This window comes from Antedon mediterranea, chromosome 3 (assembly GCF_964355755.1).
Source record: "Antedon mediterranea chromosome 3, ecAntMedi1.1, whole genome shotgun sequence".
Taxonomy (NCBI): Eukaryota; Metazoa; Echinodermata; class Crinoidea; order Comatulida; family Antedonidae; genus Antedon; species Antedon mediterranea.
The window spans coordinates 18,770,002-18,788,146 of record NC_092672.1 but is presented as its reverse complement, the minus strand read 5'-3'; the positions used below and the strand labels follow the sequence as shown (position 1 = coordinate 18,788,146).

General features: G+C 33.0%; 1 protein-coding gene across 1 annotated transcript; it reads right to left on the bottom strand.

Moving 5' to 3' along the window:
- Nucleotides 1–1,777: 1,777 nt before the first annotated feature.
- Nucleotides 1,778–4,816, bottom strand: LOC140045002 (leucine-rich repeats and immunoglobulin-like domains protein 2). Its single transcript, XM_072089732.1, has one exon. The coding sequence runs from the start codon at nt 4,796–4,798 to the stop codon at nt 3,446–3,448; it is 1,353 nt and encodes a 450-aa protein (XP_071945833.1). The 5' UTR covers nt 4,799–4,816; the 3' UTR covers nt 1,778–3,445.
- Nucleotides 4,817–18,145: the final 13,329 nt, after the last annotated feature.

The window sequence follows — 18,145 nt, the reverse complement described above, 5'->3', positions numbered from 1 at the left end:
TCCATCCACCCACATTTACTATTATATGCATGGAGGTATTTATACCTCCATGATATATGTATACTCATGTTAGTTTAAGTTATCTATTTAAGTGTATGAAACGCCGTTTACGCAACATTTCGATGATTTTATGACGCGATATGTGAATGAAATGCATCGATATGAATTGAATGGCGCGATATAATATGAATGAAATGTTTTGAATTGAATGCTTTGAATTGAATGTTTTGAATGAAATGTTTTGAATTGAATGTTTTGAATAAATTGTTTTGAATGAAATGTTTTGAATGAAATGTTTTGAACTAAATGTTTTGAATGAAATGTTTTGAATGAAATGTTTGAATTGAATCGAAAAGTCAAACTATTGGCGGCGGATGTCAATCCCGCTCGCGATTTTGTTCTCAACCTTTTGAGACCATATTTTACTGTAATACAACAAAAAACATTTTGTTGAGGTAATGAAACAGTTTGACTCGACTAAATATAATTTGAATACCATGAGTCTCTCTAGTTATCGTATCGTATCGTATAATTGTTGTAGTATGGGCGCGTCGGGAGAAGATATAAACGTTTTTGTTTTATTTTAAGATTGCTTATGTTGTAATAGATATTTAAACTATTCAACCTTGATGTTGAATTTAAAATAGTGCCGATAATCTTCAATTTAATGATCTTACGCTGTTAAGCTATATTGTAGTATTATTTATAAATAGTTTACAATATTGGCATTGATAATACTATGTAATGATGGGATTGTAGTTTGGCATTGATAATACTATGTAATGATGGGATTGTGGTTTGGCATTGATAATACTATGTAATGATGGGATTGTGGTTTGGCATTGATAATACTATGTAATGATGGGATTGTGGTTTGGCATTGATAATACTATGTAATGATGGGATTGTGGTTTGGCATTGATAATACTATGTAATGATGGGATTGTGGTTTGGCATTGATAATACTATGTAATGATGGGATTGTGGTTTGGCATTGATAATACTATGTAATGATGGGATTGTGGTTTGGCATTGATAATACTATGTAATGATGGGATTGTGGTTTGGCATTGATAATACTATGTAATGGTTGGATTGTGGTTTGGCATTGATAATACTATGTAATGGTGGGATTGTGGTTTACAGTGTTTAATACAAGTGGTGATAATTATCGAAACATGCTATGTAATGTTGATGTTCTGAAATGATTTAATATCTGTATATTGTACTTTCAGGTTTTTATTTTGTTTAAATGATTGAAAGGATATAGCAATAACATTATTTGTGGCGAGCAACAAAGTATTCTCTATGCTTCCATCTATCCAACCATCGCGGCGGGCCTTACACGCCCAAATGTGGGTATACTTTAATATATGTGCTAACAATACATCAGAGTAGCCTGGAGTATAGATAGGATTAAACAAGGCCAACAGCCATAAGTCGCGTGCTAAAACGCATAGTGATACCGGACCGACAGACAGACCGACAGACCGACCGACCGACATAGTGGACTATACAGTCGCGTCCACGCGACTAAAAACACAGATCAGCAATAAAGTTTGATCAACCTGTAGCCGAACATTTTAATTCAGTTGGTCACTTTGATTGCAAATGATCTAATTATTGTAATAGATACTATATTGCATTATTATGCAATATAAAGTACTGGCAAAGAAAAGAAAAATAATAACTTGTGATTACTTCTTAAAATCACATGCTTCTAGATGGACATTTAAGAAAAGAATAAATTATGACAACAGAAACAATGACTATTCGATACATGTTTTAATAATAATTACAAATAATGATTACAAAGAGTGATCAAATAGCAAACTTTATTCACATATTTAAATGAGTGCAATCGCATAAAGCATAATGTTGATTTTCATAAACTCAAAAACCTCTGGTCTGTCAAACTCTTGACCGACAACAGGATTGAGATTCTGTATAAATCAAATTTCTTGAATTTGTGTTACAATATATATTATCAATTTCATTACTATAGATACAAATGAGCATACGATTACTGGCACTTCCATACATCACTAAGTTGACGTGTATGTAATAGAGAAACTCATATTACTGTACATAACATTTCGTTATTAAACTTCAATATACAACTAACAAGTATAAACATTTATATAATTTTTTTATAATTTAAAAAGAATATTAGCTATAATAGGCCGAAATGTAGTTTGCTTTGGTAGGTTACCGTACAATTATAAATAAATATAATATATAATATATTCCTAATATTAATAATCTACTTTATTTAAAAAAATTATATTATTAATATTCTAATACAACGAGCTATAAACAGTATGTTGACAAAATAATAAAGCATACATAAATAGTAGTGTTATATTATTAGGTGTAATGTAATCATTTTATGAAAGACAATAATTACACATTAACATTTCGTTTCTTTACCATAGTTTGAAATATTGTTTATATAACAGAACAGGGTAAAATTGTACTATACTGATATAACCATTGTAGACTACGTTTTTGTTCTTTTACTTTGGTAAGTGTAACTATAAGTTACTCAACAGAACTATATCACAAACGCACAACTAGGACATAACACAGTGACGTAAGCACAACGCAAGCGAGTTGACCAACGATAGCAGATAATTCATCGCTTGTAATTTTTAAATTATTTGCATTTGCCTTACAAGATATATGACCGAAACTGTCAGTTGATAGACGATTAACCATAGTTAAACAAAGCATAACATTACACAAAACAAAATATCTTACCAACTCTCTCTATACAGAACGCAACCTTAAATACAAGGATACAGTAATAATGACCAATTTCTTGGTTACTATTACCGTATATTTATTATTCATAGATTTACGTTAACGAATGAGACATACATACATTTTGGACAACAGTAAATTGAATAAGAAATGGTTTTTAACTATTTAAAAAAGTTCTTTCTATAATAATAATAATAACAATAATAATAATAATAATAATAATGGTCATATAAAGGTACTGTACTATATTGACGATATATGTAGCACTTATAATAGCAATATTTACATTTCAATAAAATAATGATGAAATATGATTTAGTTATAGGCCTAAGTATAGGTCGTACTATACATCTTAATAAATATTATTTTACAAGAACTATTACAAATACTTATCCACAGAATGAGATAAACTAAACATGTTTATGCTGACTTTCAAATTATTATTCTAATATTCTCTTTAGAAATTATTGTAGATAACATTTAGGCATACAAAATTATGTAACTAAGAATCTAAAAAAATATTTGACATCAGATATTAGAGTATGTTCACATAATAAAAAAATATTTAGCCTAATTCAATTAAATGTTTATGTTAACACTGATATCTTTTAACAATGTTATTCTTCTTCATTCGGTTCAATGCGATTTAAGTGTGTAAGAAATGTCTAGATCTCAATATGTGTTAATAAGGCAGAGTATTTCCTCTGCTATCTGGTGTGAAGATGTAATGATCACTCTGTATCTCCAAATACATGGCATCAACATCTCTGTCTGTAGGAACTTGAGCTCCAAATGAACGTCTCCACAACACAGAGTTTCTTTTATTTGGCAATGGTAATGTCAGACGATCTTGAGGTTCAAAGTATACTTCCGGTTGAGCAATAACAACAGTTTCCTCTTTCTTTGAGCAAATACAAAAGTAATAAACAGGAACAATAATAGCAAATACAATAACAAGAACTAATACAGATACAACAGCTAGTAAAACTGATAAAGATATACTTTTCTTTTCTGCTTGTTTTTCATTCACAGATTCAATAGCGTTTGTCTTTGGTTTGTCGTCTTCTTTATTACCGATCACTTCCATGATCACGTGAGATGTCACCTGACCAACAGTATTTTTGGCTATGCATTTAACAAGTAATCCATTGTCATCAATGTCAACATTTAGAATGCGCATAACTTGCCCAATATCATCAATAACATAACGCTCAATGTTTAATATCGGATCAAATTGCCACGTAAAGTCTACTGGTGGGTTTGCATCTGCTTGACAAATAAAAATGGCTTCCCTTCCTGATAATGATATCCCTGCATGTTGTATTGTAACATTAGGTTTATACCAAACATTTAGTGGTCCAATACTACATGTTCTAACGATACTTGTATTCGCTGGTGTTGTTAGCTGACAATTAAATATAGCATTATTATCAACACGATTTGCTACAAATGAATTAATAATAGGCGTTGTCCGCTTATTCAATATGGTAACTGCTTGGTTACCTGGCATTGATCTTGATAATTTTAATTCGATGGGTGGGTTTATAACCTCACCTTCACATCTCAGATTCACTTGCTTTCCTTCTTTAACAGGGCTGCCTATTTGTTCACATAACGGATAAGTACGATGTGGTAATTGATTAACTGTTATATAAGCTGTATTAGATTTTACCTCAAATCCATTATGATTTACAATGCATGCGTATTCTCCGGAATCACTGTGCAAAACATTACTTATTTCAAGGGTATAGTAAATAGAAGTTGTAGTTAACCATCCAAAATCGACGAATAAATTGCGATCCAAATATGGACTAGATTCTAAAATGTCTTTACCATTGGTCAATGTAACACCATTTTTTATCCAAGAAAACGTACTTTCAGAATCAACTCCTTCAACACCGCATGTCAATTTCACAACAGTTCCCTCAATTGCAGTTTCAGCTCGAGGATGATAAATGAATTCTGTGGATGTTGCCACAATTCGATTAACAAAATAAAATTGAAAAAGAATAAAAACGTACCTTAAAATATTCATTTTGTACAGTAACTTACATACATGTATTACTTTCCCAGAAGGGTTATAGTGATAACAAATTGAATACGTATGTTACTATAATGTACTAAGCCGAGAAATATTTAGTTACACGTTTCATGGTTCACTACATATTAATTACATAATTATAAGCACCGCCTTTTCTGCAATACACATGATCGACGGCTACTAAAATAAAATATAATGTTACTCCTTAAATTCCGGATACTAGGATTAAAAGCATTGTTACTTAATAAACCCTTATCTATTGCAATAAGTATGGCGATACCAGACCTATCTCACAATCTTAAATCTTCTACAATTACTATTATTACTAAGACGATTCACTAAGATCAAGACTATTAGAAATCACCTTCTTAATGTCTCAATAATGCATAAACAATGGAATACTTTCTTACATTGACTATTCCTTTATAATTGTACATCTATTTCTATTTTTTTCTTGGTTAAATTTTTTTTTTTTTTTTATTTGCTATGCATTTCTTACGATGATTTGTTATGGTATATAAGAAATAAAAAGATCAATGAAAGAATGAATGTAACATTAATTTCACTCTTCCCTGATGAAACTTAATTATCAGTCAATAAGGCAGAGTATTTCCTCTGCTATCTGGTGTGAAGATGTAATGCTCACTCTGTATCTCCAAATACATGGCATCAACATCTCTGTCTGTAGGAACTTGAGCTCCAAATGAACGTCTCCACAACACAGAGTTTCTTTTATTTGGCAATGGTAATGTCAGACGATCCTGAGGTTCAAAGTATACTTCCGGTTGAGCAATAACAACAGTTTCCTCTTTCTTTGAGCAAATACAGAAGTAATAAACAGGAACAATAATAGCAAATACAATAACAAGAACTAATACAGATACAACAGCTAGTAAAACTGATAAAGATATACTTTTCTTTTCTGTTTGTTTTTCATTCACAGATTCAATAGCCTTTTTCTTTGGTTTGTCATCTTCTTTATTACCGATCACTTCCATAATCACGTGAGATGTCACCTGACCAACAGTATTTTTGGCTATGCATTTAACAAGTAATCCATTGTCCTCAATTTCAATTTTTAGAATGCGCATAACTTGCCCAATATCATCAATAACATAACGCTCAATTTTTAATATCGGATCAAATTGCCAAGTAAAATCTACTACTGGTGGGTTTGCATCAGATTGGCAAATAAAAATGGCTTCCCTTCCTGATAATGATATCCCTGCATGTTGTATTGTAACATTAGGTTTATACCAGACATTTAGTGGTCCAATGCTACATGTTCTAACAATGCTTGTATTTGCTGGTGTTGTTAGCTGACAATTAAATATGGCATTATTATCAACACGATTTGCTACAAATGAATTAATAATAGGCGTTGTCCGCTTATTCAATATGGTAACTGCTTGGTTACCTGCCATTGATCTTGATAATTGTAATTCGATGGGTGGGTTTATAACCTCACCTTCACATCTGAGATTCACTTCCTTTCCTTCTTTAACAGGGCTGCCTATTTGTTCACATAACGGATAAGTACGATGCGGTAATTGATTAACTGTTATATAAGCTGTATTGGATTTTACCTCAAATCCATTCTGATTTACAACGCATGCGTATTCTCCGGAATCACTATACAAAACATTACTTATTTCAAGTTTATAGTAAATAGAATTTGTAGTTAACCATCCAAAATCAACGAATACATTGCGATCAAAATATGGACTAGATTCTAAAATGTCTTTATCATTGGTCAATGTAACACCATTTTTTATCCAAGAAAACGTACTTTCAGAATCAACTCCTTCAAAAACGCATGTCAATTTCAAAGCAGGAGTACCTTCAATTACGGTTTCAGTTTGAGGATGGTAAACAAATTCTGCGGATGTTGCCACAATTCGCTTAACAAAATATAATTGAAATAGAATAAAAACGTACCTTAAAATATTCATTTTGTACAGTATCTTAAATACATGTATTACTTTCCCAGAAGGGTTATAGTGATAACAAATTGAATACGTGTGTTAACTACAATATACTAAGCCGAGAAATATTTAGTTACGCGTTTCATGGTTCACTACATATTAATTACATAATTGTAAGCACCGCCTTTTTTGCAATGTACATGATCGACGGCTACTACAATAAAATATAATGTTACTCCTTTAATTCCGGATACTAGGATAAAAAGCATTGTTACTTAATAAACCCTTATCTATTGCAATAAGTATGGCGATACCAGACCTATCCCACAATCTTAAATCTTCTACAATTACTATTATTACTAAGACGATTCACTAAGATCAAGACTATTAGAAATCACCTTCTTAATGTCTCAATAATGCATAAACAATGGAATACTTTCTTACATTGACTATTCCTTTATAATTGTACATCTATTTCTATTTTTTTCTTGGTTAAAGTTTGTTTTTTTTTAAATTTGCTATGGATTTCTTATGATGATTTGTTATGGTATATAAGAAAGAAAAAGATCAATGAAAGAATGAATGTAACATTAATTTCACTCTTCCCTGATGAAACTTAATTATCAGTCAATAAGGCAGAGTATTTCCTCTGCTATCTGGTGTGAAGATGTAATGCTCACTATGTATCTCCAAATACATGGAATCTACATCTCTGTCTGTAGGAACTTGAGCTCCAAATGAACGTCTCCACAACACAGAGTTTCTTTTATTTGGCAATGGTAATGTCAGACGATCTTGAGGTTCAAAGTATACTTCCGGTTGAGCAATAACAACAGTTTCCTCTTTCTTTGAGCAAATACAGAAGTAATAAACAGGAACAATAATAGCAAATACAATAACAAGAACTAATACAGATACAACAGCTAATAAAACTGATAAAGATATAGGCCTACTTTTCTTTTCTGCTTGTTTTTCATTCACAGATTCAATAGCGTTTGTCTTTGGTTTGTCATTTTCTTTATTACCGATCACTTCCATGATCACGTGAGATGTCACCTGACCAACAGTATTTTTGGCTATGCATTTAACAAGTAATTCATTGTCATCAATGTCAACTTTTAGAATGCGCATAACTTGGCCAATATCATCAATAACATAACGCTCAATGTTTAATGGCGGATCAAATTGCCAAGTAAAATCTACTACTGGTGGGTTTGCATCAGATTGGCAAATAAAAATGGCTTCCCTTCCTGATAATGATATCCCTGCATGTTGTATTGTAACATTGGGTTTATACCAGACATTTAGTGGTCCAATACTACATGTTCTAACGATACTTGTATTCGCTGGTGTTGTTAGCTGACAATTAAATATAGCATTATTATCAACACGATTTGCTACAAATGAATTAATAATAGGCGTTGTCCGCTTATTCAATATGGTAACTGCTTGGTTACCTGGCATTGATCTTGATAATTGTAATTCGATGGGTGGGTTTATAACCTCACCTTCACATCTCAGATTCACTTCCTTTCCTTCTTTAACAGGGCTGCCTATTTGTTTACATATCGGATAAGTACGATCCGGTAATTGATTAACTGTTACATAAGCTGTATTGGATTTTACCTCAACTCCATTCATATTTACAACGCATGCGTATTCTCCGGAATCACTATACAAAACATTACTTATTTCAAGTCCATAGTAGATAGATGTTGTGGTTAACCACCCAAAATCAACTAATACATTGCGATCAAAATATGGACTAGATTCTAAAATGTCTTTACCATTGGTCAATGTAACACCATTTTTAATCCAAGAAAACGTACTTTCAGAATCAACTCCTTCAACACCGCATGTCAATTTAACGGCAGTTCCCTCAATTGCGGTTTCAGCTCGAGGATGATAAATGAATTCTGTGGATGTTGCCACAATCCGCTTAACAAAATAAAATTGAAATAGAATAAAAACGTACCTTAAAATATTCATTTTGTACAGTAACTTAAATACATGTATTACTTTCCCAGAAGGGTTATAGTGATAACAAATTGTATACGTATGTTAACTACAATATACTAAGCCGAGAAATATTTAGTTACGCGTTTCATGCTTCACTACATATTAATTACATAATTGTAGGCACCGCCTTTTCTGCAATACACATGATCGACGGCTACTAAAATAAAATGTAACGTTACTCCTTTAATTCCGGATACAAGGATAAAAAACATTGTTACTTAATAAAACCTCAATTATTGCAATAATTATGGCGATACCAGACACTAATTTCACTCTTCCCTGATGAAACTTAATTATCAGTCAATAAGGCAGGGTATTTCCTCTGCTATCTGGCGTGAAGATGTAATGCTCACTCTGTATCTCCAAATACATGGCATCTACATCTCTGTCTGTAGGAACTTGAGCTCCAAATGAACGTCTCCACAACACAGAGTTTCTTTTATTTGGCAATGGTAATGTCAGACGATCTTGAGGTTCAAAGTATACTTCCGGTTGAGCAATAACAACATTTTCCTCTTTCTTTGAACAAATACAGAAGTAATAAACAGGAACAATAATAGCAAATACAATAACAAGAACTAATACAGATACAACAGCTAGTAAAACTGATACAGATATATTTTTCTTTTCTGCTTCTTTTTCATTCACAGATTCAATAGCGTTTGTCTTTGGTTTGTCATCTGCTTTATTACCGATCACTTCCATGATCACGTGAGATGTCACCTGACCAACAGTATTTTTGGCTATGCATTTAACAAGTAATCCATTGTCCTCAATTTCAATTTTTAGAATGCGCATAACTTGCCCAATATCATCAATAACATAACGCTCAATGTTTAATATCGGATCAAATTGCCACGTAAAATCTACTACTGGGGGGTTTGCATCAGATTGACAAATAAAAATGGCTTCCCTTCCTGATAATGATATCCCTGCATGTTGTATTGTAACATTGGGTTTATACCAGACATTTAGTGGTCCAATACTACATGTTCTAACGATACTTGTATTCGCTGGTGTTGTTAGCTGACAATTAAATATAGCATTATTATCAACACGATTTGCTACAAATGAATTAATAATAGGCGTTGTCCGCTTATTCAATATGGTAACTGCTTGGTTACCTGGCATTGATCTTGATAATTGTAATTCGATGGGTGGGTTTATAACCTCACCTTCACATCTTAAATTCACTTGCTTTCCTTCTTTAACAGGGCTGCCTATTTGTTCACATAACGGATAAGTACGATCCGGTAATTGATTAACTGTTATATAAGCTGTATTGGATTTTACCTCAAATCCATTCTGATTTACAACGCATGCGTATTCTCCGGAATCACTATACAAAACGTTACTTATTTCAAGTGTATAGTAAATAGAAGTTGTAGTTAACCATCTAAAATCAACGAATACATTGTGATCAAAAAATGGACTAGATTCTAAAATGTCTTTACCATTGGTTAATGTAACACCATTTTTTATCCAAGAAAACGTACTTTCAGAATCAGCTCCTTCAAAAACGCATGTCAATTTCAAAGCAGTAGTACCTTCAATTACGGTTTCAGTTTGAGGATGGTAAACAAATTCTGCGGATGTTGCCACAATCCGCTTAACAAAACAAAATTGAAATAGAATAAAAACGTACCTTAAAATATTCATTTTGTACAGTAACTTAAATACATGTATTACTTTCCCAGAAGGGTTATAGTGATAACAAATTGTATACGTATGTTAACTACAATATACTAAGCCGAGAAATATTTAGTTACGCGTTTCATGCTTCACTACATATTAATTACATAATTGTAAGCACCGCCTTTTCTGCAATACACATGATCGACGGCTACTAAAATAAAATGTAACGTTACTCATTAAATTCCGGATACTAGGATAAAAAACATTGTTTCTTAATAAACCCTTATTTATTGAAATAATTATGGCGATACCAGACCTATCTCACAATCTTAAACCTTCTACAATTACAATTATATGGACTTTATTAAAACAGGACGGTGCTCATAAATAATTTATGCATGCGCTTTAACAAAGTGGGCGGAGCTTAGAGTGAAATTTCGTCTTCTTCGTTTCAAAACACTAAATATTATTTGAACTTCTAATTTAATTGTTTAATGAAATAACATTTCTATTTGGTTAAAATGGCTGTGGTACAAGCGGCGTTTGAATGCGAGGCTCCTTTACTTGCTAGGAAGGCTAGTCAGAGCCGAGTGATTCAGAAGGGCCCTGCGCCACGAGATATATTTCTATATTTCTACTTTTTTTTCTTGGTTAAAGCGTGTGTGTGTGTTTTTTTTTTGTGGTTTTTTTTGGCTTGGGATTTATTTCAATGATTTGTTATGGTATATAAAAAGATGAATGAAGGAATGCATGAACATTAATTTCACTCTTCCGGAAACTTAATTATCGGTCAATAAGGCAGAGTATTTCCTCTGCTATCTGGTGTGAAGATGTAATGCTCACTCTGTATTTCCAAATACATGGCATCAACATCTCTATCTGTAGGAACTTGTGCTCCAAATGAACGTCTCCACAACACAGAGTTTCTTTTATTTGGCAATGGTAATGTCAGTCGGTCTTGAGGTTCAAAGTATACTTCCGGTTGAGCAATAACAACAGTTTCCTCTTTCTTTGAGCAAATACAGAAGTAATAAACAGGAACAATAATAGCAAATACAATAACAAGAACTAATACAGATACAACAGCTAGTAAAACTGATAAAGATATACTTTTCTTTTCTGCTTGTTTTTCATTCACAGATTCAATAGCGTTTGTCTTTGGTTTGTCCTCTTCTTTAACACCAATCACTTCCATGATCACGTGAGATGTCACCTGACCAACAGTATTTTCTGCTATGCATTTAACAAGTAATCCATTGTCATCAAGAGTAACACGTAGAATACGCATAACCTGCCCAATATGATCAATAACATAACGCTTAATGTTTAATGGCGGATCAAATTGCCACGTAAAATCTACTACTGGTGGGTTTGCATCAGATTGGCAAATAAAAATGGCTTCTCTTCCTGAAAACGATCTTCCTGCATGTTGTATTGTAATATTAGGTTTATACCAGACATTTAGTGGTCCAATGCTACAGTTTTTGACAATACTACGGTTAGCTGGAGTTGTGAGTGAGCATACGTAGACGGCATTGTTGTTATTTGGACTTGCTGTTAATGAATACGTAGAAAACGTTTTCTCTGAATCAACATGTGATTCAACGTTAATTTCTAATTTGCTTCCACCAATAGACCAACTTAAATATATTGGTGGGTTTATCGTTTCCCCTTCACATTTAAAGGTTATTTCTTCCTCTGTTATTACTGGTCGTGATATTCTGGTACATATTGGATATTCGGGACTTGGTAGTTGAAAAACAGTTACAACAGCGTAATCAGATGTCAATACTTGTTCACCATTTTGAAAAACAACGCAAGCATATGACCCGCTATCTTTATACACAACGCTGGATATAGATATTGTATATGCATAAACACCAGTTGTCTGTATGATGTGCACATTTATTCTTTCTTGGTCTACACCACTTGTGTCTAAAATTATTTCTCCTTTTGTTAGTGATGAACTATCCTTCACCCACGATAACTGTTCTTTTGATAAATCGCCCGTTAAAAAGCAGGTAAGTTCCACACCAAACCCTTCTTGAACCTTACTTCCAATCGGATGATGGCTAAATTTGAAACAGAACGATACATGAATAATAAGCAATGTGTGAAACCATACAAACACTTCCATAACGACAATAAAGTTGTGCTGCTTTGATTATGAAGTTCAAGTAAATTTGTGATATGCTTTGCGACAACTGAACCTGCCTCTTTGACTGTGCACTTATGCTAATGTTTCACTACATATTAATGAAGGTTTAGTAAACACCGCCTTATTCATTAAACATGTACGGCTATTAAAATAAAACTATATGTTACTCAATTAATTTGAGGATACTAAGATGACAAATCGTGTTACTTATGTCATCGAGCAATCTTATACTTATGGTACAAACTAAAATCACACCAATAATGATAATTATGTATATTTCTTAATGGAAAAATTAAGAACATGTAGGCCTATTTGTTATTCTAAACAATTACTGTGTGTACGACTATATTATTTTCATTGTCATATTATATGTAATTGATTAATTATAATATACATATGTTAATGAAACATAATTATTCAATAAGGCAAAGTATTTCCTCTGCTATCTGGTGTGAAGATATAGTGATCACTTTGTATCTCCAAATACATGGCATCTACATCTCTGTCTGTAGGAACTTGAGCTCCAAATGAACGTCTCCACAACACAGAATTTCTTTTATTTGGCAATGGTAATGTCAGACGATCTTGAGGTTCAAAGTATACTTCCGGTTGAGCAATAACAACAGTTTCCTCTTTCTTAGAGCAAATACAGAAGTAATAAACAGGAACAATAATAGCAAATACAATAACAAGAACTAATACAGATACAACAGCTAGTAAAACTGATAAAGATATACTTTTCTTTTCTGCTTGTTTTTCATTCACAGATTCAATAGCGTTTGTCTTTGGTTTGTCCTCTTCTTTAACACCAATCACTTCCATGATCACGTGAGATGTCACCTGACCAACAGTATTTTTGGTAATGCATTTAACAAGTAATCCATTGTCATCAATGTCAACTTTTAGAATGCGCATAACTTGCCCAATATCATCAATAACATAACGCTCAATGTTTAATGGCGGATCAAATTGCCACGTAAAATCTACTACTGGTGGGTTTGCATCAGATTGGCAAATAAAAATGGCTTCTCTTCCTGATAATGATATCCCTGCATGTTGTATTGTAACATTAGGTTTATACCAAACATTTAGTGGTCCAATACTACATGTTCTAACGATACTTGTATTCGCTGGTGTTGTTAGCTGACAATTAAATATAGCATTATTATCAACACGATTTGCTACAAATGAATTAATAATAGGCGTTGTTCGCTTATTCAATATGGTAACTGATTGGTTACCTGCCATTGATCTTGATAATTGTAATTCGATGGGTGGGTTTAAAACTTCACCTTCACATCTCAGATTCACTTGCTTTCCTTCCTTAACAGGGCTGCCTATTTGTTTACATAACGGATAAGTACGATCCGGTAATTGATTAACTGTTATATAAGCTGTATTAGATTTTACCTCAAATCCATTATGATTTACAATGCATGCGTATTCTCCTGAATCACTGTACAGAACATTATTAATTTTAAGTCCATAGTAAATAGATGTTTTTGACAACCATCCAAAATCAACTAATACATTACGATGAAAATATGGGCTAGATTCTAAAATGGCATTACCGCTAGTCAATGTAACACCATTTTTTATCCAAGCAAACGTACTTTCAGAATCAACTCCTTCAATACCGCATGTCAATTTTACAGCAGTACCCTCAATCACAGTTTCTTCCCGAGGATGATGACTAAATTCGGTTGACGATGTCATAATTCTTTTAAAAAAGCACAATTTTAGTAACATCAAAATATACCTTGAGTTAACCATTGTGATAATTGGTGATTCACTTAAAAACGTGTGTTTTACTTTCTCACAACTGATAACCATAACAAGACCAATGCATCTGGTAATATACTAAACTGTGCTATAGAATGTTTCGCAACACACACGTTCATGGTTCACTACATTATTATTAACCATTTGTAAGCACCGCCTTTCTCGGTAATATACATTATACATGGCTACTATGATTAAAGTTCGTGTTATCTATTAATTGAGGGAAACTTGAAAAAAAGTAATGTTACTTAGTACACCATTGTTATAACAATAAGGACAATTACAATACAGTATCGTACAATTTCGCAAATTTTACAAATGTTTTAATAAGAAAATTAAGTTACTACTGGTAAATAAGTTACGTGTGTCTATCAAACGTAAACTTTATTCAATAAGGCAGAGTATTTCCTCTGCTATCAGGTGTGAAGATGTAATGATCACTCTGTATCTCCAAATACATGGCATCTACATCTCTATCTGTAGGAACTTGAGCTCCAAATGAACGTCTCCACAACACAGAGTTTCTTTTATTTGGCAATGGTAATGTCAGACGATCTTGAGGTTCAAAGTATACTTCCGGTTGAGCAATAACAACAGTTTCCTCTTTCTTTGAGCAAATACAGAAGTAATAAACAGGAACAATAATAGCAAATACAATAACAAGAACTAATACAGATACAACAGCTAATAAAACTGATAAAGATATACTTTTCTTTTCTGCTTGTTTTTCATTCACAGATTCAATAGCGTTTGTCTTTGGTTTGTCATCATCTTTATTACCAATCACTTCCATGATCACGTGAGATGTCACCTGACCAACAGTATTTTCTGCTATGCATTTAACAAGTAATCCATTTTCATCAAGAGTAGCGCGTAGAATACGCATAACTTGCCCAATGTCATCAATAACATAACGTTCAATTTTTAATGGCGGATCAAACAGCCACGTAAAATCTACAACTGGGGGGTTTGCATCTGCTTGACAAATAAAGATGGCTTCCCTTCCTGACAATGATATCCCTGCATGTTGTATTGTAACATTAGGTTTATACCAAACATTTAGTGGTCCAATGCTACAGTTTTTGACAATACTACGGTTAGCTGGAGTTGTGAGTGAGCATACGTAAACGGCATTGTTGTTATTTGGACTTGCTGTTAATGAATACATAGCAAACGTTCTCTCTGAATCAACATATGATTCATCGCTAATTTCTAATTTGCTTCCACCAATAGACCAACTTAAATCTATTGGTGGGTTTATCGTTTCCCCTTCACATTTAAAGGTTATTTCTTCCTCTGTTATTACTGGTCGTGATATTCTGGTACATATTGGATATTCTGGGCTTGGTAGTTGAAAAACCGTTACAATAGCGTAATCAGATGTCAATACTTGTTCACCATTTTGAAAAACAACGCAAGCATATGACCCGCTATCTTTATACACAACGTTGGATATAGATATTGTATATGAATAAGCCCCAGTTGTCTGTTTAATGTCCACATCTATTCTTTTTTCGTCTAATCCGCTTGTTTCTAAAATTGTTTCTCCTTCCGATAATTTGGACCTATTCTTTTCCCACGATAACTGCTTTTGTAATATATCACCCGTTAAAAAGCACGTAAGTTCTATTTCAAAACCTTCTTGTATCTTTCCTCCGGTCGGATGATGGCTAAATTTTAAACAGCACGTTAAAGTAGTAAAACACAATAAAAACAAACTGATAAACGCGTCCATCACCAGGAAGTAGTTTTGATATTCTTTGCGATAATTTAACCTGCTTCGTTGAATGTACACCATGCACTGCAGCACTGAAGAGGCGGTAGACCAAAATACACGTTGACGATTCACTACATATTAATGATCGTCTCGTAAACACCGCCTTCTTCATTAATATCTAAAGCTACTAAAATAAAACTTATTGTTACTCAATTATTTTAGGGATAGTGGCATAAATAATTATGTTACTTATGCCTAATAATACAACATAAATTATATCAAACATGATAATTATAGCAACATTCTTTTCATTGCTGCAGCTGATTCTTCTCTTTTTTAATACCTGCTATCTTCAAGTGTTATTTAGCTTTATTTTATTTTATTGCACATACATCCAACAGCGATATCGCCAATTACAGGATGCATTAAAGACTCACATATAAATATATAAGATTAAAATAACTTACACATTAAAGTTAACTATCAGAAAATTAATACAAGAACAATAAAAACAGTTAGGCCTAAATAGCACAAACTACCTAAATTTTGAACATGGAAATATTGTTATAGAAAAGGTCAATAGTTTTATTTTTGCGTGAAATCATATTATTTTGAAAGGAAAGTCTATGAATGAAACCATTTTTGGTAGCATTAACTCGACTGTAAGGAACGGAGAGGAATTCAGTGTTGCTTAAATTTGGTATGTGGATTGTAAGCAGAAATAAGGAGGGAAGAGGGAAATCAAAAAGATAAAATTCAGGCACTTAAAGAGAAAAACCATATCAACAAGTTTTCTCCTAGTATGAAGCAGCCACAGAGAAATAGAAAGACCAGCATTGTGATAATTAATAAAATAATTAATACATTTGGACTGGACCCGCTCAATACGAGTTGATTGAGATACGGATATAGAATTAAAAATAGTAGAGGAATAATCAAAAATCGGTCTAACAAATGAAATATAAAGATGAAGCTTAGTTTTACTATCAAGATCTTTACAATATCGAATATAGAACATACCCAACATTATATTGCCCTTGAAAACAATATAATCAACATGTTTGTTAAAATTAAGCTTGGAGTCAATAAGTATTCTGAGATTCTTTTGAACATTGACCCTTTCAATTATTGCACCATTTATCATGTAATCATAAGGCAGTAACTGTTTTTTTTTAGAGTCAACGAAAGAACCTGACACTTTTGGGGATTAAAGGACATTTTCCAGGTAGAAGACTAGTTCTACAACTCTTCCAGGTCCCGCTGCAGTAAACGCGAATCATCTAAGTTGTTGACACCGCGATAAAGCTTAATATCGTCCGCAAAAAGGAGGCAATGCGAAAAAGAGGAAATATCAGGAACATCATTCACAAACATCGTGAACAGTATTTGTCTTAAGATTGACCCTTGATGGACTCCGGATGTAACAGGCAGCCAAGGGGAAGTGCACCCATTATAAGTAACACATTGGAAGCAATTATTGAGGTAACTTTTAATCCAGGAAAGAAAAGAACCACAGATGCCAAATTTAGTGACTTTGTATACTAGTAGGTCGTGGCAAACTCTATCAAACGCTTTGGAATAACCCGTGTACACTACATCACACTGACTTTTTGTATCTAAATGCTCCATAGGCAACGGAAAGCATCGTTGATAGATTGGTCTGATACAACCTACTAGACACAAAGCCGTGTTGAAAGCAAGAAAGAAAAGGCGAGATATGAGACGGGAGATATGATAATAGATTTTATAAAGGGTAGGAAGTAAAGAAATAGGCCGATAATTCTCGACAGAAGTACGAGATCCCGCTTTGAAAATAGGATAAATGTTACTACGTTTCCAATCAGAGAGAAAAGAACCACAATTAAGCGGGATTTGAAAATGTAAGATAAGAGAACAGAAAGAGGTTTGGCACAAAATTTAAGAACCTTGTTACTAAGCCCGTCACATCCGGAGGCCTTATGCGGTTGGATACTAGTGAGAAGTTTTCCCACCTGTTGAGAGTCGACAATATTATTGGATAGTTTGCTTATAGATTACTAGATTAGATCTGGAAAAGTTGTAATAGTAATGTAACTAAAACAGAATGAAAAAATACGTTAAATAGA

What these genes read in the sequence shown, in the direction of transcription:
- LOC140045002 (XM_072089732.1), bottom strand. Translation starts at nt 4,798, where the DNA reads ATGAATATTTTAAGGTACGTTTTTATTCTTTTTCAATTTTATTTTGTT.